The 21,991-nt window shown below is 47.3% G+C and overlaps 1 protein-coding gene across 1 annotated transcript in view; it reads right to left on the bottom strand.

The window, feature by feature from the left end:
* Positions 1 to 21,991, bottom strand: part of LOC307243950 (histone deacetylase 4-like) — a gene marked incomplete at its 5' end in the record, with an annotated part of 88,217 nt that overhangs the window by 3,851 nt on the left and 62,375 nt on the right. Inside the window, 6 exons of the mRNA XM_080018920.1 lie at positions 6,567 to 6,700; positions 8,414 to 8,532; positions 15,819 to 15,916; positions 19,223 to 19,342; positions 20,753 to 20,840; positions 20,987 to 21,042. Coding sequence (XP_079875046.1) covers positions 6,567 to 6,700; positions 8,414 to 8,532; positions 15,819 to 15,916; positions 19,223 to 19,342; positions 20,753 to 20,840; positions 20,987 to 21,042 — 615 coding nt within the window. The remainder of the gene's footprint in view (positions 1 to 6,566; positions 6,701 to 8,413; positions 8,533 to 15,818; positions 15,917 to 19,222; positions 19,343 to 20,752; positions 20,841 to 20,986; positions 21,043 to 21,991) is intronic.

Raw genomic sequence — 21,991 nt, 5'->3', positions numbered from 1 at the left:
GTCAGTTTGACTGACAGCTGGGCCTCACGCTTATAAACTTTAATGGCTCTTGTCACCGAACTCCAGAGACCCCACCTGGCAGGTACGACCAAACCTGCACACACGCACGCACGCACGCAACCCCACACACACACACGCGCAAACCCTTCTCTCACCGCACACATGCTGAGTGTTCGGCCATGTCAACCTGCGGTAAGCCTGAGTTTATTTTATTTTCTGGTCCACCACTCGGACCACCACATCTTTGAAGCGCAAGGTCTGCTGACTTCCTTCGGCAGAGAGTGTCTGGACAAAAGTGTCCTTTTGTCCGAGGCAGTTTGCTGTCACTGCATCCACTGAGCCCTGGGAAAGTCTGTTTGCGTGTGGCACAGTCTTCAAACGGATAAGGGCCCGGCCAAAAAAACTGAGACACCACGGAAAGCCATGAGCCGGGCGTGAGGAATGTGCCCCGACAAAACATTCCAGAGGGAGGCTGAAACCAAAACAGTGGAAAGGAAAAGGAATTCCACTTGTTCAGCAAAAGAACAGTGTACAAGGCGTCCATTGTTTACTGTTGTGCTCATGCCCATGTGATGGCGGTCGCTGAAAAAATGGCTGATTACGTTATGCTAATTGAACAAGGTAACGCTGTGCATTGTGCAAAGCAGGTGACCTTTACCGCAGGGAGAGTAGAGTACGTTTTCCCTTGTAATTGGTGGGGGGAGGGTGGGGGCGGCAGCCAGGCCTGAGGGAGGACAGGTGAAGTTGAGCGTGCTGACTGTAACTGGAGTGTAAATATACCAAATAACCTCATTGACGGATGGTTACAATTAGCATATTAGCCTGTTGTTTATCAAATAATTGCTAACAACCGTGGTTTGGAAGGGCTTAACATCTGCTTGTGCGCATTCATCAATTAGTCTCGAGTTCAGAGTTGACTAACGCTGTCGCCAATGCATCATTCATGAGCTATTTAACTAGAAAGGCTTTGCGATTACGCACTGCCAAGTTGGGGGTGTAGAAAAAGAGCCTGTAAAGTCCATTCAGCAATTTTTATCCTTCTTTTTCCCAGTTAATTTGAGCTGCTTTCAAAGGGAACCCAACGCTCATTATAGCCAAACTCGTCTTAACCTGCCAATAAAAGCAAGGATATATTTCTCACACTGCAGCGGGCAGTAAAACGCTGGATGCGCAGGCTACAGTCACACAGGAGGTAAAGGGGCTGTAAAGTGAAAACCTTGGGATGTTTTGGCTCCGCTGTAGTGGCAGCCTAACCCATGTGGACCGCACTACAAGGCCAAGCCCCATGCCCAAATGCCCTTCCCATTTGAATCAGGGAAGCCCTCGCTCTGGACATCTTAAAAAAAAAAAAAAAGCATCCTCTAAACTCACCTCTTCAGAATCACCTTCCTTAGCTAACCTCCTTCGCCCTACCTTTGTCTTGTTTGCAAATGCCCTTTAATGAGTGACATTTTTCTTAAATCTAAGAAGTCTAATCGTTAAATAGTTTTGTTTGTTTTTGTCAAAGGCTTTTTAAATGCTGTTAACGGTGTTAAATCAAACTCGTGGAAAATCAGTTAAGGAGTCCCACAGGGCTCTTCAATGGGACCATTACTATTCACTTCACATATAAATAACACTTTCCCAACTCTACATTTTTAGATCCATTACCATGCTGACAATCAATATAGACAGACTGGACTAAATTCTGAAAACACATGTACCAAGAAATGTTTTTATTCCTAATGGTTCAGTCTTAAGACACTTCAGTCCATCAAACGTTTTTGTGCATCAAGAATTGTCCTGAAAGGACACCTCCTAGCAGGTGAAAATAACACCGAGGTCTGAAGGTTGGCAGTGTGTGCTCGAGTTAGACCAGTGATGTCAGGCAGGGTGCGGTGACGTTCTCGGTTCCAGAAGTTTCCAGACAGTACGAACCCTCGGGCAGTTTGAGGCAGCGTAAACAAAAGCACAGCTGACCAACTAATCCAGCTGTGGTCCCCTGCCTCAGCCCACTCATCTGCTCCACGCACACACACACACACACACACACACACACACACACACACACACACACACACACACACACACACACACACACACACACACACACACACACACACACACACACACACAGTTCATGGTTTTGATATGTATGACCAATTCTATTCTACCGTTAAAAAAAAAAAAAAAAATTGCATTCACAACTTTAACGGGACGTCTTTAAAAAAAAAAACACGGTCCTATTGTTTTGTCAAAATAATCCAGTATTCTGTGCATTATTATTACATTGCATTGACAATGACAATCCCGTGAAGGTTGTTCTTACCGCAAAAATGTTGATCGTTTCAACTAACGCACGGATAAAAGCAATATTCTGCTTCTGATACAAGCACAGTGCAGCGTAGACATCCAAAAACAGACAAGCTCTTTTCCTCACTATTTGCATCAAACTGCCGCCGGCCAAAGTTTTTCCAGCGACATTCCACCCCGATTGCTGAGAGCTTTGCAGAGATTATGATAAATATACTTGCTGCAAGTGATCTGATCTGCTCAGATTTTAATCTGATCATCCGGGCTTTTAAAGCCACTCTGTTCCTTAAATAACTTAGCCATCAGCGCTGCCCCCCTTCATCTTGCATCAGTTAAGGCGCATGAATGGACTATCTGACAAACTAGCGAATAATCTGTATTCAAAGAGCTGACATCAGATCTTGCCAAAGAGCCAACCCGTGTAAGTCGTGAGAACTCTGCAACTCTTCTGAGCCAATCACTACATTTGGGTTGTTTGCCACTTAATCACCGTCAATGGCTGTTAATGAGGCGTCCTGTACAACTCCTTATTACTGTTTTTTATTCCGTCCCCAGAGTGAAACTTGAATCCTCACCGTCTAGGTTCCTGTACGCTCTCCATTCAAACATTCCATTTTCTTTTTCCGTAACTTGTTGACTGAACTGGAAGACCCAACTGATGTTCACAATGCTACTTTCTGCATTAAATATATTAAATAGACTATGAGTGATAAACACAAAAATTGGCATTTCTTGTTTGTTGTTCTAGTTTCCATTAGTATTTTTGCAGACCTATGTAGGAGCCCTGTTTAAAGCTGCTCTACAACAATAGCTTCCTCTTCCCCCCCCCCCACTTCAAATGATTCCTCCATTTCCTTTGATTATCCGATCCCCAGCACTGTGGCTGACCCTGTCAGCATAAGGGTGTGAGGGTAATCACTTTCAGATGTGCACCAGTGACAGGCTCCCCGGGTGCGCGGTGGGAGTGCTGTCCTGCAGCTCCCAGGGAGTCGCTGCTCCGTGCCTCCTGCGTATTTTACAATTCTCAGCTCCCCATGGCACCCACTCCAGTGACCCTTCCAGACCCGTGCTGAACCTGGTGCTCTGCAGGCTGCTGAAACCTGAGAACCAACGCCCCCCCACCCGCCTCCTTCTTCATCCAATCCGCAAGGTATCTTGTGGCTTACCTTCAGCCCCCACTTCCTCTATTTTCTGCCCTGACCCTTTGAAAGGCGCCAAAACAACTACACACAGAGTGTGCAGACTTTTGAAACGCTGTGAGGTGCCTAAAAGCCTTTAATTATTTATACATACAAAGAGTTGTTAGTTTTGGCCATTAATCCAATATGATTGAGATCACATAATATGTTTCTGTGTGAAATATCTAAAACCCTTTGACGTTTTGAAAACCTTGCTGTTGTGACTACTTAGTTCAAAATTTAGCACAGGGAAATTCTTAGACACATACAGCATCATCCTTTCTTCACTTTCCTTCGCACTACTGTCCTTGGACAATCCAAACAGACTCCTAATCCATTTTGGATAAACACAGTGAACAGAGACTGCCTTAGACCTTGAGACTCAAAGTGACAGTCATCATTACTGCGACCTTTGAGTCACTGGTGGGCATAGGGTAGGTAAACAGATTAGGCTTATTGGATTAAGAAACCCGTGTTTGTATATTATTTCTCCAAAGCAAACCCCAAATTACAACTCAGAGCAGTTACTTTCCCTGACAACTTTGGCACGCTGCAGTGCCTTACCCGTCAGAGAGGCATTCTTGACTGTTAAAATATTTTAGCCATCTCCTATTCGGCCTCCACAAAGCCCTGGGTTGCTTTAAATGTTCAGTATGTTCTAACAACCTTTTGTGCTCAGTGTCTTCGTGTGCTTGGATGTGGTGGGTTATTGGCGTGATCCTGCATTATTGTTCTATTTGTTTTGCCCGGTGTCCAAAATCCACATGGAACAAGGCCATGTAGCTTTTTACGATTCCAAGTGCTTATTAATGGCCCAGTTTGTTTGCAAGACTGTTGGGGTCAGGAGGGTGATGGCATTGATACCACTTTTGGACCACAGATAATTATTCAGAATTTTGAAATCAGAAAATCGAAGTTGTTTAGTAGACCAAACCTGTGGTGGAAATTTCTTCAAAGGATTCTGTAGGAATTAATTGAATTAAGTGTGCATACTTATTTTTTAGATGTCTGACACAGAAACTTTAGCGGTGAACTTTTAGCACATTTTGGCTGTTAATGCGCCTCCAGGAGAATATGGATTTGAAAACAAAATTTAAGATCTGTAAAAAGCAAACTGCATTTTGAACCAATGACAACCATAAATAAAAGGTTTTTACTAGCTTTTTATTCACCTAATCATAATGAAAGAACCCTCTGCTGGTAATAAGTTGTGGTGGACTGAGCGTGTAGGCCATGTGTAGCACCATTGTAGGAAATAGGTCCTGGAAGCCTCATTATTCCCCATTCTCAAGGTTTCCCTGAGCAGAGAATAATGGCTTTAACAGGGAAGCCATGTCTAATTACAACAAACACACAGGGTGTGCTTGTGGCTGGGCCTGCTCTAATACTTAGCCAGAATGTTCACTTACTCAAAATAAATTAAGTTTACACACACACTTTAAACTATATACTCTGGCTATTCAATCATTACGGACATTTCTTATTTTAGCAACTGACCGCTAGAACCCACTTGTTGAGGCGTTGAATGGACATTTATTCAGCTACACTGTACTGGTGCACATTTTTCTGAACAAGTAACAAGAGAAATAAGGTAAAATACCAAGAGGAGCACGACATTCTGTCCTTAAACCCACATAAATCTACAAGATGATTTGATCATTTTTTCCAATTAAAATAAACAGGGGTGGCTCAACAAGCTACAAAATCAAAGTCACAGTACATGACGGCAAATTGTTTAAAGGACAGAAATTGGAATTTACAAGACGCAAAAAGAAATTCACATCAGCAGCCAAACATTTTTATTCAGATATTCTCTTTCTCCACTGAATTCTGCACGCACTACATTTATTAGAACCTCAGGTGACTGTGTGCGTGCGTGCGTGCGTGCGTGCGTGCGCATAAGCGTCACCGCCCGAAGCACATGGAGAAGAAACGTCCACGCCGTCGGACACACCGACACACTCCCGTTCACGCCCTCTCTCCCGTTTCTCTGAAGCCTCTTTGCTCTGTTTTGTACCACAGCTACAGTAGTCCCAGAACCAATAAAAGCCTGGAGTTATCTTGGACCCATAATCTGAGGGAAGAAAATGGGACGGAGAAGCGCTTCCAAGAAAGCACTCCGGCCTCTCCATTAGCTGGAAGAAGGAGGGGGCGGCTTGGAGAGGCTGTTATTCTGTTGTGTGCCATGAATCACAGAGAAACAGAGTTTATTCAGTTCTAAGCCCGGCCTACTCACTCCCACAATTAACCTTCTGCCTGGAAATCCTCTGCCGTTGACGCGCGCGCTGTGTGTGTGTGTGTGTGTGTGTGTGTGTGTGTGTGTGTGTGTGTGTGTGTGTGTGTGTGTGTGTGTGTGTGTGTGTGTGTGCGCGCGCGCCTCCATGGAACTTCCTCTCTGAACGGTGGAGTCAGGGGTAAGAAAGGATAAAGGGAAGATTATTTTGGCCGGGATATCGAAAAAAAAAAAAAAAAAATAAGACCGAACAAGCTCTCCCTCGCAATATGTTTAAATTTGTCACTGAATGTGTCTTCAGAGGACGGCCAACAAATTAATTCGACTGAAAATGAATTGTACTCGGCAATGATTTTAATGATGACTTTAATTATGAAGATTATGGCGATTTCTTTACATCCTGGTCAAGTACAGGACAGCATTGGTGATGGAGTGGGAAGCCGTGTTGGGTATTGTGTTGCCATGGATCCATACTCCTCATGTTCCCACTATCTGCAGCATATGAACATCGCTACGAGTGGAATTTAACATCACCTCATTTCAATGTCTTAGTTCGGGTACAATCAGTAGTTTTTTAGCCACTCACTGTATTAAGGGATCCTGCCACTACACCGCTTATATTCCCAAACTGCTTTCATTTCAGTTTGCAAATCAAGCGTTCTGAGAATGGGCAGTCGTTTTAAATGGAGGGGAAATTTCATTTCCTTGTGTCCGCAATGAATAAAAAAAAAAAAATCCCTTGGGTCCATACTCATGTTCCATGAATTCTCTCAACCCCCCTCTCCCTCATCTGTACAGCCACCAACAAAAAAAAATAGAAATACCCTCATTCTCTCCAACCACCCATCCATCCCTGGACCTACCTCGTTGCCCAGCAGAGCGGAGACACAGGCTTCGGAGGCGTCGCAGATGGCAGTGAGGTCGTGACCCCCCTCCAGGGCTAGCACCACCCGGCCGCCCGCCAGCCCCATGAGCTGCCTGGTCAGGTAGCCAAAGCCTGGACGCAGCGGAAACGACAGCAGTTAGGGACGAGAAATAAGACGCAGTTGGTGGGGGTTGAGCTCCAACATTCTTTTTGGACATTGATCAAAGAGAAAAATCGACTTAGGTTTGAGGGATGGATGGGTGAAGGGGCTATTGCATCATATTCTCTGAGGAAAGAGAGTGAAAGAGAAGGGGGGCGGGGGGCGACATTGGAGATTTTCTGGGGCCCTGAACACCGGCCATAATACGAGCCAGGTTTAATTTTAATAAATGTGGCTTTACATTTTGGCCCCGGTCACTGCCTTTGATCTTACTCTTTCAGGAGGAGGATTTTCTGTATCGTGTATAATATATGCATTCGGCCAGATGACGCTCTTCCCTCCATGCCGCCCCCCCGTCACATTCCCTCTAAACCACCTGCATAACCCCCCCCCCCCCCCCTTTGCCCGCCTGAAGCCTGCGGCAGGTTTTAGAGAGGCTTCCAGGCGGCACGCCAACGTCCCCACCTCAACACAATCAGAGAAGAAACACCAACACCATGGTGGTGTCTTCAAACCCCACGGCCCATCACTTCTAACGTCATTTGTGCGTATGCTTGTTTATTTATTCCCACTGAGAACACAGTCTCTTTTACAAAGATCCCTGAGCACAACACTCAAATGTAATAAGGCAAAATACAATGTACAAGAAGTTTTGGCAATTAGCAGATGGGTCAGACGGACGATAGGAATACCAAGCAATGTCACTGATTCCAGTGACATTGCTGTTTGTGTGAAAAATAAGAGATTTACAGAGAAAACATCAATATGGACTAAACACTCCAAGGAGACGTTTGTATAATCTGAGTACTTGACCCAGTCGCCCCGGTATTGATTTGATTGATCAATAAAACTAAAAAGAGCTTCAGTGTGAGGTCTGAGCATTTCAGCAACTTCCATTCAGATCCTTTAAAGCGACATAACTCTGCTTGAAAGAGACGTTTGACGAAGTGGAATTTCATAAATAAAGGCCGCTTGTTTACGGTCATGTTCTGCGAAATCCCAAGTGTGTGTGAGTGACTGCACGGGAAAATAAATAAGCGCGGCCCCGTAAGAAGCTCCTGGAGCGTTCCACTTGTGTTTAGCACATCACTTAGCGTGCGTCCAAACAGTCCTCTGAGTGGAAACCTCAGACACAGATAGCATCTTTATAGAATGAAGAGAGGAGTGTTTCACTGGTGGCAGAAGTGTTGAAGAGGCATGTGAAATAGGGGGGGTAATGTATGAATGCCGAAAGTGTGCGTGCGTGTGTGTGTGTGTGTGTGTGTGTGTGTGTGTGTGTGTGCGTGTGGGCGTGTGTGTGTGTGTTGGTGCCTAAGCATGAATGCATTCTCGGACTCTATCTTGTGGTTCATCGTACAAGCCTCATTTTATTTTAAATATTCTTGCACAGCACGGAGAAAACAAAGGGCAAGCGAAATGAAAAGATTAGGTCAAAGACACTTCCGAGCCCAAAAAAACAGTTCATGTATCATCTTTATCTCTCAAAACATGTGGAAAACCACTTGTCCGCATGCACACGTTGCTGTTACGCTGGTGATCAATACTGTGATGATTTGATCGTGAACCTCCTCGTCTGCGTTCCCTCTTATTTCTGGTCGCTCTAAACTGTGTTCCGTCTAATTAAGCCAAAATGCTTTAAAATGATGCTCGCCAATTTGACCTGCCGTCCTAAAATTAGCACTTACATTTGGCTGTCAGTCTGTAGCCTCCCAAGGGAGGTGCGTGGCCCTCCACCGCATCAAAGCCAGATGACACCAGCACCACATCTGGAGCGAACTCGTTGGCGATGGGCATCACCACAGTCCTGGAAGAAGCAAATTGGAGAGGGATTAAAAGAGATAAGTGTCCTCGTATCATGGACTCTGGACAATTCAATAAAACACTCATCAAACGGATGATGAATGGAAAATGTCACTCGTCTTACACAGGGTCAGCCGAGCTGAGAGGGATTTTAAAGAAGTTTATTTTTCCTGCTAATGTCGGTAGGCGGCCAATTCCCCTGTGAAAAAAAAAAAAAGGCCCTAAACACATGAGATGCATTTCCTGCAACGTGAACTTGCAACTCAACCGTCTCCAATGTGCAATCCAAGTCATTGAACCTGAGGAACAAAGACTTTGGGAGTGACATACTGTATTTATACTAAATCGTGGAAGATAAAAGGGATTCCAAAAAGTCTAAAGTCCAATAAACGGAAGAAAAGAGAAGCCACAGTGAAACGTGGAATTGCACAACTACTGAGGAGAAAGAAGCGCCTGCATATCCAGGCTGTTTGAAAAGCCTCTGGAATGCAACTCGTTGTGCATAACGCTAGTTCCATTTACTTACTTTACTTTTATGTTTGGCTGCAATTCCTTGTTCCCTAGGTTGATTGAAAAAAATCCCCAAAAATGGGAACCACTGCCCCCTTGTCCCCAAATCACACTCGGTCCGTCCCAATTGAAACAAGGACGTAGAGTCATTTCAGTCATTCTTGTGGCCCAGCAGTGGGCAGCAGATCAGATCAAGGCTTTGTGAACGGATCTGAACTCCAACGATAAAGGAGCAACGCAACTCAGAGACGTCCATGTTTTATATTAATCAACTAAACTGGATCCTTATTGAGTCAATAAATACATAAGAGCTCTCCGTAGATCTCCGAACGGGCTTGTACTCTGGAAGTGCGTGCGTGCGTGTGCGTGCGCGGAGCGTTTTTCCCCGATTTGTGAGGGAGTGAGTGGAGCTCCCTCAAACTCCCTCCTTCATTTTTACCTTGCACTGACTTGCTTATAAAATATTAGGACTAAGAGGGGAGTTGAAATACTGCACAGTTGATAACCTTATCTCCGTGTAAGAGAACCTGAAAGTATTTAACAGGAGTGTTATTCATTTTTCTTGATGATAATCACAACATGGGCGTCCAGCTAAAGAGGCAACATGTTAAACAAATATATATTTGTCATGAATAGATTCATGCCAAACGTGATCTAGTTGTTGTTCTTGGGCGTGGGGTCTTTTTAATTAAACTGGATAATTCACGAGGCCGCATGGGCGTGTTGGAGGAGGATGTGGACCTGACACGCAGCTGGTTGGGAGTGTTAGTGTGCGCTATGTGTCATACGGGGAAATCTAATCTTGGTTGGGATACGGTGATTCACCGCGGTGGTTGGACTTTCCGTCACTGACTCAATTAGGAGTTATACTGGCATAGGTATGCAAGGAAGGATCACATTTAATCAAATTTATTGTCTCAGTATAGTGGTTTTCCCCCCCGTATTTGATTATGTGAAACGATAACTGATATTGTAAGTGTGTATTAAATAACAGCGAGATTGCTGATGTCATCTTGTTGTCCGTTGTGTCGATTAACTAGCATTGTCAGTGAACGTCTCTTTCGGCGAAGCTGAGCCTTGTAAGCCGTCGTAACCAGGGTTAGCCCGATAGGCTGTGCGTGTTGTCTAATAATAGCAACACGGAGGACAGCGTCTCTCCGGGAGCAGCTGTGGGACGGCTCCACTGGTACTGGATTTCTTTTCAGTCGGGGATATTCTGGCAGGCCGCGTTTTTGGTGAAGTCCGTGAGTGATGGAGTACCGCAGGGTTCCGTTGTAGGTCCCCTGTACTTTGCCAACCTCAGGAACACGGTGTCGGTGAGCTGGCTGTGGGCGGGCAGCGTGCCCCGGATCCCCGAGGACGCACTTTTTTCCATTTCCCACTCACCACCAAATTATAACTCTCAAATGGGCACAACCACTCGCCCCCCCCCCACACACCCCACACACACACACACACACACACACACACACACACACACACACACACACACACACACACACACACACACACACACACACACACACACACACACACACACACACACACACACACACCACACACATACGTACACACAGCTGTTTGAGGGAGAGGCTGGAGGTAGTATTAAGAGGCTTTTGGTAGCCCCAGACGGCGAGGATACTACAAGCAGTGTGTGCGTCACTGTGTGTTAGCAGGCAGGAGACAACGTCATGCGACTGAAGGCAGTGATGCCGAGAGGAGCTATCCCAAAGAAAGGGGAGAGACAGGCAGACAGACAGACAGACAGATGAGGGGGTACGGAGAAACAAAGACAGGGATGGTGTGCGAGAGGGGAGTAAAGCTAGCCCGAATGGAAAAAAAAAAACAACAACAAAAAAAAAAAACGTTTTATAGATTTTGTTTTACGTGAGCTTTTTGTTTTGAATTTTCCCTCTGTGGCCCATCCGTCTTGGAAAATAATTGAGAGTTTATTTTCATCTCGGGCTTGAGCGGGTCAACCTACGCTGGGATAGGCAGACCTCAACTCTGGATCGGTGGACCGCTTATTTTGGACATCTAGGAACATATACGGAACAAATGTTGTCTGAGAAATTGTTCCAAGAGATAAATGTGTGGTTCAGTCCAACGTCCGAAGCCTCCGTTGTCACTCTTCCCGCACTGAAACCGTCTCAGCAAAAATACTGCTGTGAAAAGACAGTTTAAAAGACTTTATTAGTCCCTGGAGGGACATGCATCGTCAGCAATGCATTTTCAATGACAACGCTAAATTGTACAACCCAAAAAACTTGATGAGAATGCAAACCTTATGAGCCCATCTTACAGCCCCCTCACCCCGATCACGCACACACAAGGTTTTCAAAGTCACACACATACACGTAGTTGCGTGGCCTGGGCCCATTAACATTTCGACCATGAAGGACCCCGCACCAAAGCGAGGCGGCCACAGGCACTCGCGTGGGCTGCCGCGCGCCGACGAGAAAGCCCCGGAATGCCAAGGACACCACGACAGAGGGTTGACATGTCCGCCCCGCGATACCCTGGCCCAAGACAGAGGCGCTCCCCGTCCGGCGCCCACCCTCCCCTCCCCAACATCCTGACATGTAAACGCATAAAAAGCCACGGCGATCAATTAGCCAACCGGCGTGAGACAAAGCCGGCGGTTTTTAAGGGGGGACTAATTGTGCGTGAATCAGAGGCCATGTATGCAGACATGAAAAAGCCGTTTTGTTTATGACGGGAGGGGAGAGTTTATGACCGTTCCGTAGCTGCAGGACATCCTGAACGAGCCGGGGCTGCAACCTTCAGCTCTGCTGGTTCCCTCGTTTTTTCTCCTCGGCTCGATCTCTCCGTGAAACATCCCCGGAGGAAATGTTGGCATGTAGGGTGAGCCATTGTTTTCCCGTGTTTGGTCTACCTAGCAACAGGTGTGCTCGTCTGAAATTTGAAGATCGGATAGAAACACTAAAGATCGTGCATTTTCTACGTGCCAATGGAATGTGCCGACCTTTTTGATATATGGCATTGATTAAAATATAAGATGATAACTGTATCAGCCATCTTCTCCCCCCTTATTTCCTCAAGTCCCCCGACTCCAAATTTCCATCTCGGCCGCTACTCGAGTCCAGTGGTCGGGTGATGGCGGTCTCAGGTTAATGATTAGAATGGGCGGCCGGGCAGTTGAAATACAGCACTTTCAAGCAAAGGCATCTCATACTGAGCGGAGGCAATGTTTAGGCAATGTTTCATATCAGTGTTGCTTGTTAATGTGGTCCAATGCATCACCAGGTTTAGAAAACAAGAGTTAATGATAATTAACTTAATGATAATCGTTCTTATTAATAAACCAATACTTCCAAAATTAAATGCCATGTACACAAAAAAAATTTAAATTCCGTGTAAAACATTTACATTTGCGTGACAAACACACGCATAGAGACACAAATGACACCTTTCCTAAGAAGGCAGATAGTCGTTTCTATTGGCACTTATTATTATTGGATAGATTGGGGGTTCTGGGGTTTGAACCTGTGACTCTGGTAACAGGGAGGTGATGATGTCCACACCGCTGCCAGTTTCTAAAGCTAATAGTTACTGTATCAGCATTTTTTTTTTTGTTCCTGGATAAAGATCTGGGACTAATGACAGTAAAAGGTTGGAGTCAGTCTGATATGCAAACACCACGACGCACATGCACACGCACGCACGCATTGTTCGGATGAAAAACAAATTCCCCTCCGTCCCTTTAAAAGAAGTAACTTCAAAACCAGGCGACAAATAGTTAAGCGTTGCAGAACTCTGAGGCTTTCCCCTCTCCGTTCACAAAAAAGTAAAGGAGAGAGAGGGAGAAAAAGAGAGAGTAACAGAGCGAGAGAGAGAGAGACGCACGCACGCACGCAGGCACACACACACACACACACACACACACACACACACACACACACACACACACACACACACACACACACACACACACACACACACACACACACACACACACACACACACACACACTTACTTCCACTTCAAAGCCCTGTCATCTGGCCCTGCGGAGAGCTGGTTTGAATTAAGTTTAATTCTCCTCCACTCTCTTCTTTCCAAGTTCATGGCAAAAGAGGGGGAGGAGGAGGGGAGGAGGCGGAGGGAGAGAGAAACAGAGCAGGAGTGCTAGAGAGCGAGAGAAAGAAAGAGACGCCGCTTCTGGTTTTCATTAGGGCCAATTTTCTTATCTTTTTTCTCCGTGCTTTCTAGAGACTCCAACTTGATCCCATGCAAATGCAACGTGGCGCAGGCCAGCGGAGGAGCGAGACACCGCCGGCCGCAGGGCACCCGTCCCCTCTTCCCCTCCAGAAGAGAGGGAAGGCAAGAGAGGGAGGGGGGAGGGAGAGAGAGAGAGAGGGGAGGGGGGTAAAGACGGATAAAAAGTGTGGCTGGAAGAGAGATTGTATTTATACTGTTTCATGTAGTTCTAATAGAATGTGTAGTGTAGTGGTGTGTGTATGTGTGTGTGTGTGTGTGTGTGTGTGTGTGTGAGTGAGAGAGAATACAAGACTAAGTATACATTTCAAGGTACACATGTGCAGATGTGTATTATGCACATGTGCATGTGCTCGTGTGTGCACCTGCACATGCTTGTGGAGGAACATCAAAATGGAAACATTAGCCTTAATAGAACAACCTTCAACCAAAGAAATGTTTGTGTTATTCCATCACGTGTCCTTCTCATCCGAGGGCAGATGTTTATGTGCGTACATCCACGCACGCACTCACACACACACACACACACACACACACACACACACACACACACACACACACACACACACACACACACACACACACACACACACACACACACACACACACACACACACACACACACACACACAAATGCAGGATTGTCTTACATGACACTCTGCCTGTACGGTGCCAAGACAGAGGAGCTGCATGACATCAGAGCATCAAACTGGTAGAAATCCCAAACGTCCCCCCAGCGAGATGCGTCAGGGCCAGTGGAGATGACTTGTATTCAAAACAACAGTTTGACTGAAAGGATAATAAAACCAGAGAAAGCCGGATCGCCAACGCCACGTGACCGATGAAACGTCGGGTCGACAAAACGCACAAATTCAGTCCAAGTGATCAGCCGCAGTTTACAGAGACAACAGGGAGCGATGAGTATCAGTTTGCATCTCTCTCTTTTTTATAATTTTTTATTTTTTGATCATATTGTTTTATAACTGGCGAAGATAACAAACATGATTTTATGAATTTTCTGCCTTGCCAATAGCGACCCCCGAACAGCGGACATTAATGTGAAACGGAATTATTTTCCCGCCGCTGCGTCTTCATCAGAGCATCTACGCAGAGGTAAGAACACGACAGGACGAAGTGGATGTTGGCAGATGTTCTCTCAATAAAACATAAAACATAAAATACACCACACGACAAACATATAACCAAGACAATTAAACAGGCTGCTAGGAAAAATGTTATTGTGAAAGTGTTCACGGATCATTCTGCAAATACAGGACAATAATTGTGTCAGATCTTGGGGGCAAGATTTCAGGAGAAAACGCAGAAGAAATGCTATAAACATATTTCAATATGAGAGAAGGCAAATACTTAAGTGCTGTACAGTAAAAGCCACAATCAGCCATCAAATTACTCGGCCACAATTCAATATCATATCACAGCTTCTTTATATTCCGCTGAAAAAACACCAGCGGAGTCACCGTCACACTCCGTCTCAAAACTAAGGGACGGAGCCGACGATCGGCGCGGAGCGTGAGAGGTGAACAGCGCTCCATCAATAACGTCCCGGGCGTGACGTAGTTTATGATCTGCACGTGCACATCAGAGGGGCAGATAGAAAGGACCACGGAGGCCGGTGGGGGAAGACGGGAAGGGGGGGGGGGGATAAGAAGGGAGGAGATAGAGGGAGAGATAGAGGGCGAGGCCTCGGAGGAGTCTGGGCTGCATTAGCCAGCGGAGGTGCGCTTCCGGGGGTTTGCGTGCCGACGGCAGCGAGCCCTCATCGGCCGGGCGACGCGTCTGGCTCAGGGCAGATGCGCGCACGGACACACGCACACGCACACACACACACACACACACACACACCATGCTCAATTCCAGAGAGGACTGGAACCAATCCAGACCTGCTCCTCACCATATGTTGGTACGGTACAACAGGGTGATGTACACAGTGTATGTGTGATCTGACATGCACATGCCTATTTTAGTACACCTGTGTGTGTGTGTGTGTGTGTGTGTGTGTGTGTGTGTGTGTGTGTGTGTGTGTGTGTGTGTGTGTAGGCTGATGTGCCCTAACCTGCTTGTGCACGCTCGGCCATGCATATTGAAGCTGCATCCCGAGGTTATAAATAGCCCCAGACAGTAAACCAGTAGAACTAATAGAACTCAGGCCTGGCATTAGCCTGAGCTGCCTGCTGCTAAACAGCCACAGCTGGACACCATCTACTGTACCACTACCAACCATGTTCAACTCGCTAGTGGCTCTCCAAATAGTCTAAGAGACATGGGGGAAATTTAGAGAGGGCAATTATTACTTTAATCTGCTAATAATCTCGACCATAAGGTGTTCGTTCCAGCTCCAGTGAAGTACTGAAACAACAGGTGAGTCACTTTCATCATTCAAACGTTGAAAAATGGTTGAAAAAAACAAAAACAAAAACATTACAGTTTCAAATCGAATTCTCCGACCACGCAGCACAGACCATCTTTTGGATTCTTCTTATTTAATTCATTCATCGTTCATTTGCTCACTTGGTCTGGTCTTACCTGAAGGCCGCCAGGTATTCGGTGTCGCCCATGGGAGGCTCCAGTCCTCCGGTAAACGCCATGTTCACATTGAAGCCGACACCAGCGCCACTGCCCACCTGGAGGGAGCACGGACAGCGACGGCAGGTCACGCACACATACAGACAGCGTGGCGAACACTCTGAACATGGGTGTGGCAGTGAGGAGTGGTTGTGGCGCCATCTGCAGGTGGGGAGAGCCCACACTGTCAGCCGGAAGGGGACGCAGATGAAGAAGATTGAGATAAACAGCAGAGGATTGAAAACCTCACTAACTATCCTGACAGCGAGGCCGGGCTCCCATTCCCGACTGCACGCAACAGTGATGAACTATACGTCTTTATTTCTGTTTGAATAAACACCAGTTAAGGCTGCTTTTTGTGCCACCTGCCTCCTGGTTCATCTCCTACCCTGCAACCAAACAGGAGGACAGAGTGAATCTCCGCAAGGGCAGGCCCTTCGCCGCCTAGTGGAGGTACAGGAGGAGATCCGTGCAGCCCAGAAGCAGCAGCAGGACCAGACCGCTCAGGTCACGCGGCAGGAGATCCACGCCCTGCGGCTCCAGCACCAGGAGCTCCAGCAGCAGCTGTCGGCGCTGCAGGTGCAGGACAGGGAGCTGCGTAGACTGAGCCAGGAGTGCCTGAGCCTTCCGTCCAAACAGGACCAGCTGGAGCTTGGTGTGAATCGTCTGAACCGGGAGAAGGTGATGACGTAGCAACTGATCACCCTCCTCCCGTTCAACACGTCCGACGGGATCCAATGTCACAGCCCCACCAGCCGGGAAGCGGCCGTGACCCTGGCGGAGAACCAGCTGTCATTTCCCCCCTTGGAGCCCGGAGGAAAGTGGACACCGGCCAGCGCCAGTGTCACCACACCGGCTCCAAGGAGGAGCCGCCCAGGGAGCAGCAAACACACACACACGTTCCATGTTTTCTTTCCCCATTCATTTCATCACAACAACCCACGCCACGGCCCCTCTCTCCCTTCCTCCCCACAGGGCCCAGCCTCAGTGTCCTCTGCTTTTGACCCACAGGGGGCCCCTCAGGTGCCAGGGCAGGTGTGCTGGTGTTGCCGCCAGCCCGGACACGTCCGCAAGGAGGGCCCGCTGATTGAGGTGGGACAAGTGGTCCGGGTGATCGGCACACCGGCCCCCTCTAAGTAAGGATAAATATTTCACTTAAATAAAATTTTGATAAAATAAGAAACAAAATACATATGGTAAGTAGGCCTAAATCAAAATAAATAATAAAGTTTGTGGTGTTGCCCGTCATCGTCGGCACGTCTCGTCGACATATTTTACACAATGAATACTGGCACACTATGGATGTATGTGGCTGTGTTGTCGACGACACATCATCTTTCTCCTTCTCCTCTGAGTTGCTTATTTTGGACACTGCCGCTGCCACTCTGTCTCCACTACTGGTGTGTTTACAAACGCAACCTACCCACAGGGGAGGGGGCGGGGCTTCTTTCTATATCAACAAACCTAATTGGCTGGAGGTGAAAGGTCAGCTTTAGATCGTCCAAATTGATTGGCATTTTGTTGCCACTTGCCTCCTGCTTCTATAAATGAGCTAATCTGCGGTAGACTTCATCAAAATGATCAAGCCTATTTTACTTCGACATCGAGGAAATTTTTTTTTTGATCCACTGGTGTAGCTCCCAATCACCCGTACTTCTACATGGTCCAGGATAAACTGTACAGAGCGAGTCGTGACACATAAACAGAGGTGGAGGTCACGCCATTGCTTGTGCCGAAAAGTTGTCGGGAAATGGTTTTCCAGGCGGCTCATCACAATCCTCTGGCTGGTCACCTGGTTTAGGATAAAACACTGAACCGTATTAATGGCCCGTTTCTGTTTGCTGGGGATTGGTGCAGATGTGTGACGGCGTGTGCGTCCTGCTGTGAATGCCGGTTAGTCAATCCTCCAGCCACCACAAAAGCACCATCGTGCCTCCTTCCCTGAGTTGAGGTCTCCTTCGAAAGAATTGGGACGGACCTCATCGGGCCATTCAGACCGGAGTGCAGGGCGATATTGCTTTGTGTCAGTCATGGTGGATTATACAATGCCTGGTGGAACCGGGACAATTTAGTCCAGGCGCAGTTACGGCTACGGCAACGGCACCTGTATAACATTCTCACCAGGAGATAAGGTCCTCATTTTACTTCCCACGTCTACAGTAGCTCCAAATTACTGTCGTTGTACACTCGGACAGGGCTGCCCAAATTGACCACCTCACCTCCTTGTGATGTGATCATCTCTCACCGAGCCAGAGAGAAGAGGTTGCCGATTTTGAACGGCGGTTTGCCAATGTTTTCTGCCCCTTGCCAGGGCGCACCACCCTCATAGACCACCGCGCTGAAACAAGCCCCATTCCCTTGTCTCCAGAGTCTAAGGAAAAAACTGCCTTCTCCACTCCGGAAGGTTTGTACTAGTTTCTCAACCTTTGGGTTGCTTGGGGCGCCAGACACTTTCCAGCGCTGGTTGACAGGTTACAGTGTCTGGGAAACCACCTTGACGGTAGGTGGATGCATCCTCAGATCGACAAAGCATCGGCCATTGCGGCCTGCCCAACGCCAAAGACAAGAGAAAAACAAAACAGGTGAGGAGATATCTGGGCGGTTAGTTGTCGTGGCCGGGCAGTTCCCCGGCCGAAGTCGGGCGGTGGGGCTATGTGGCAGTGGGGAGTGGTTTTGCCACCATCTGTAGTTGGGGAGAGCCAGCACTGGCAACCGGAAGGGGGTGCAGCTGCAGAAGATTGAGGTAATTCTCCTGACAGCGAGGCTGGGCTCCCATTCCCGGCTGCACGCGACGGGGATGAATTATACGTTTGTCTCTTCAGACAAACATCTTTATTTCTGTTTGAATGAACACCAGCTAAGGTCGCTCTTCCACCTGCCTCCCCGTTCATCTCCAATGACAGAGACTTGTTACAATGCGAAACCGAGAAAACGCTTTCCACCCTTCCACCTTCTCCCGTTGTATACACATGTTCTGTGTTAAGCAGCAACCTGGGTCTAATAAGTGGAGATTTGTGGCGCTCTAACGATAATGGAAACAGGTAGCCAAACAGCCTTCTGACCACAACGTCCACAGGCTGCATCTACAACCAGAGGGTTTCACCTGCAAATCCAAATGCTAACAGCAGCTGAGAGGCTTGGCAGCAACCACATCCACCCATCTGTCAAAACCTGCCTTGATGTGCCAGATCCAGAAGTGTAACGTCTTGATTTCTTATTGCGATCATGTGTGCGCTTGGGTCGGGCAGCAAACTGGTTTCAAACATCACTTTGGTTTGGTTGACCATACAGATCCAGCAGAGATTAAACCGTATTTGATTCACGACTGATAATCTGCCTTTGTCCTGGCAGATCCTGCTCTTTACCTCATCAGGCGCCCCGCTGCCAGGGAAGAAGTTTCCGTCATCGTAGCGATGGAGCGACAGATAGAGAATGTTGGGATCGCTGTAGAAAGCCTGCTGGGTGCCGTTACCGTGGTGAACATCCTGGCAACAACAAAATGGGGATGGGTGAGAATAAGACGGTTAAAGATGATTGCTCGTGGGTTGATCTTCGGCAAAGCAGCGACTGAACATCAACGAGATGATCTATCCAAAATGTGTTTTTGAAGGTAACACCGTCAAGGGTTCCCTGGCTTAAACTACAATGTATGTTTTCCCATATTGGGCTTTTGACTGATACAGAAAATGTGGATAACACAGGCAAGCAAAATCATTCCTGTGGATAAATCTCCCTTTTTAAAATTATTAAAATATAAACGCAACTTTTATATGAAAAAATTAACTGCGTCAAATTCGAGTCTCAATTAGAAACGTACTGGTTCCTTCCCCTTCCTGATGAAATCATTCCCTAGACCATACAAAAATGGGTTGACCATGATTGGCGAAGTGGTCCTATTGAATTAAATTTTGAATGACCCCATCAAACAGAGCCGGACCCTTTCACCTATTAAACAGACTAGGTAAGCTAGACAAAAAGAATACCAGTTACAATTAGCTCACGTCTTGGCTGCAGTCTGCTCTGAATCTTACAGGAATGGTCTTCAGAATGTAATAAAAACTCAACTTTTTTTTTTTTTTGGAGACAAAACGATTCATTTCAACTGATCCGACCGTGCATCAGCCATTATGCCGCTTCAGCCTCCATATCCCGAGAATGTCTTAAAACAACAGTCCCAAAAATGTCGCCTTTGGCTGGAGGGTCGTTTGTATGCCATGTCCCTGTGTTGCGGCACGACAGCCAGCTCACTAGCTTCCCAACAAGTCCCCCTGCGACAGACGGAGAGGAAATGAAAACTCCCTTCAAAGGCTTTTGGGGCAACCGTGACCGGCCCGGGACAGCGCCATCGGGCACACCTTCAGGACACGTTTTGGGTTTCATCATGCCTTTTTAAACACTCCTTTAAAAAAGTCTCCCCACAAAGACAAACAGGACAACGTCTGACCCAAATAACCCATCTATAATCAAATACCTGGCCCGGTTTTTAGTGGTCGACGACTTGAATATCAATGAGCATTTGGTTGGAGGGTTTGGAAGACAACTCCCCAAAAAAGCAACATCACCCAAAACCCTGACTCCCAAAAAAATGGCACAATTCGTGTGAACCTATGTGAGTGTGACTATAGCAGTGGCGACCAAGCCGGTTTTAGCCGCACGCCACATGTCTGGCCCTCGTGTCACTACTCGTGCATACTATCCCAAAATGGGCAAAATATGAAATCTTTTTGTTTAATCTTAAAATTGAATTAACATGTTTGACCGAATTAATCTCTGAATCATCCGTCGGGGGGGCCGGGCCGTATACGGGGGCCACACCGCCGACCTGTCCCCGGCACAAAAGCAGTTACACTGGCCTGCAGGACACTAGCGTCTGGTGTGTGGTGTAGCAATCTCACCCAGTCCACAATGAGAATCTTGCTGACGCTGAGCCGCTGCTGCAGCAGCTTGGCTGCGACGGCCACCGAGTTGAAGTAACAAAAACCCCTGGAAACGAGGAGGGAGAAAGGGAGAGAGAGTTAGAGCTAAATCAAGTTCACTTTAATCCCCCATGCTCTTATAATCATCACCCCGGAATGTTAATGAGAGTACTCTCTTAAGAGCACGCGCTTGGTCCGGTGACGGTGGCTTACATCGGCGTGCTCTCCTCAGCGTGGTGTCCGGGGGGTCGAACCACAGCGAAGCCGTTCTGTCGACGGGAAAAAAACAAGAAGCGTTTCAGCGCCGGCGTCAACAAACACACGCAGGGTCAACACGGGAGCAAGCTGTAGCTTTAGCACCCAATTAGGTTTTCTTGCGGCGCTCCAGAGCGGGTTATTTGGCACAGCCCAGAGGTCGGTATTGGGTATTGGGAAAGAGCGACTATGAACTAGATGAGTCTATGAACCTCTGTCAGGACAAGTCTTTGGATCAGATAACTGGAATGAATCAGATATTTGGGATTTTAAAAACAGAGATGATCGACTGATGCAGCAGAACTCGATTTGATTGGACAAAATAAACATATACCAACAGGTGAAATGAAGACCTCACTAATTCAAATGTATCACTACTGAATGACTCTGCACACACACACACACACACACACACACACACACACACACACACACACACACACACACACACACACACACACACACACACACACACACACACACACACACACACACACACACACACACACTTGCGTTGGACCAGTTGGGGGCGGGCGTGTGTAGATGCGGGGACCGGGGGAAATCCCGCACACTGTTTTTCGGGGGTCCCAGCCCCATGGGGGTGACTGGATAGATGTGGGGGCCAATGTGGAGTGAGGAGGGCCGGCCCTAATGATGTTGGGTCAGCTGCTGTGGATTAGCAGCCGGCCAGAAGATTATTCTAGGAACAAGCACCTCAGCTGGTGAGAGGACGCTCTATGTAGGTGTATGATGGAGGGTGGGGGGGGGGGGGGGTGCACCGAGAGGGAGGGAGAGACAGGGACATAAGACAGACGCAGGAAGGAAAGGATGGAAAAAGATGGAGGGAGTGAGAGAGAAGTGTGTGTGACCTGAAGAGATTTACGGAATTCCACGGAGATCTAGTTCAGAGTGATGCAGGTGGAATGCTGTCACTGGGCCCCTGGAGGGGGTGTGTCTGTGTGT

This window comes from Zeus faber, assembly GCF_960531495.2.
Source record: "Zeus faber genome assembly, chromosome: 18".
Taxonomy (NCBI): domain Eukaryota; kingdom Metazoa; phylum Chordata; class Actinopteri; order Zeiformes; family Zeidae; genus Zeus; species Zeus faber.
The sequence above is the reverse complement of the archived record's forward strand: the minus strand, read 5'-3'. Positions and strand labels throughout refer to the sequence as shown.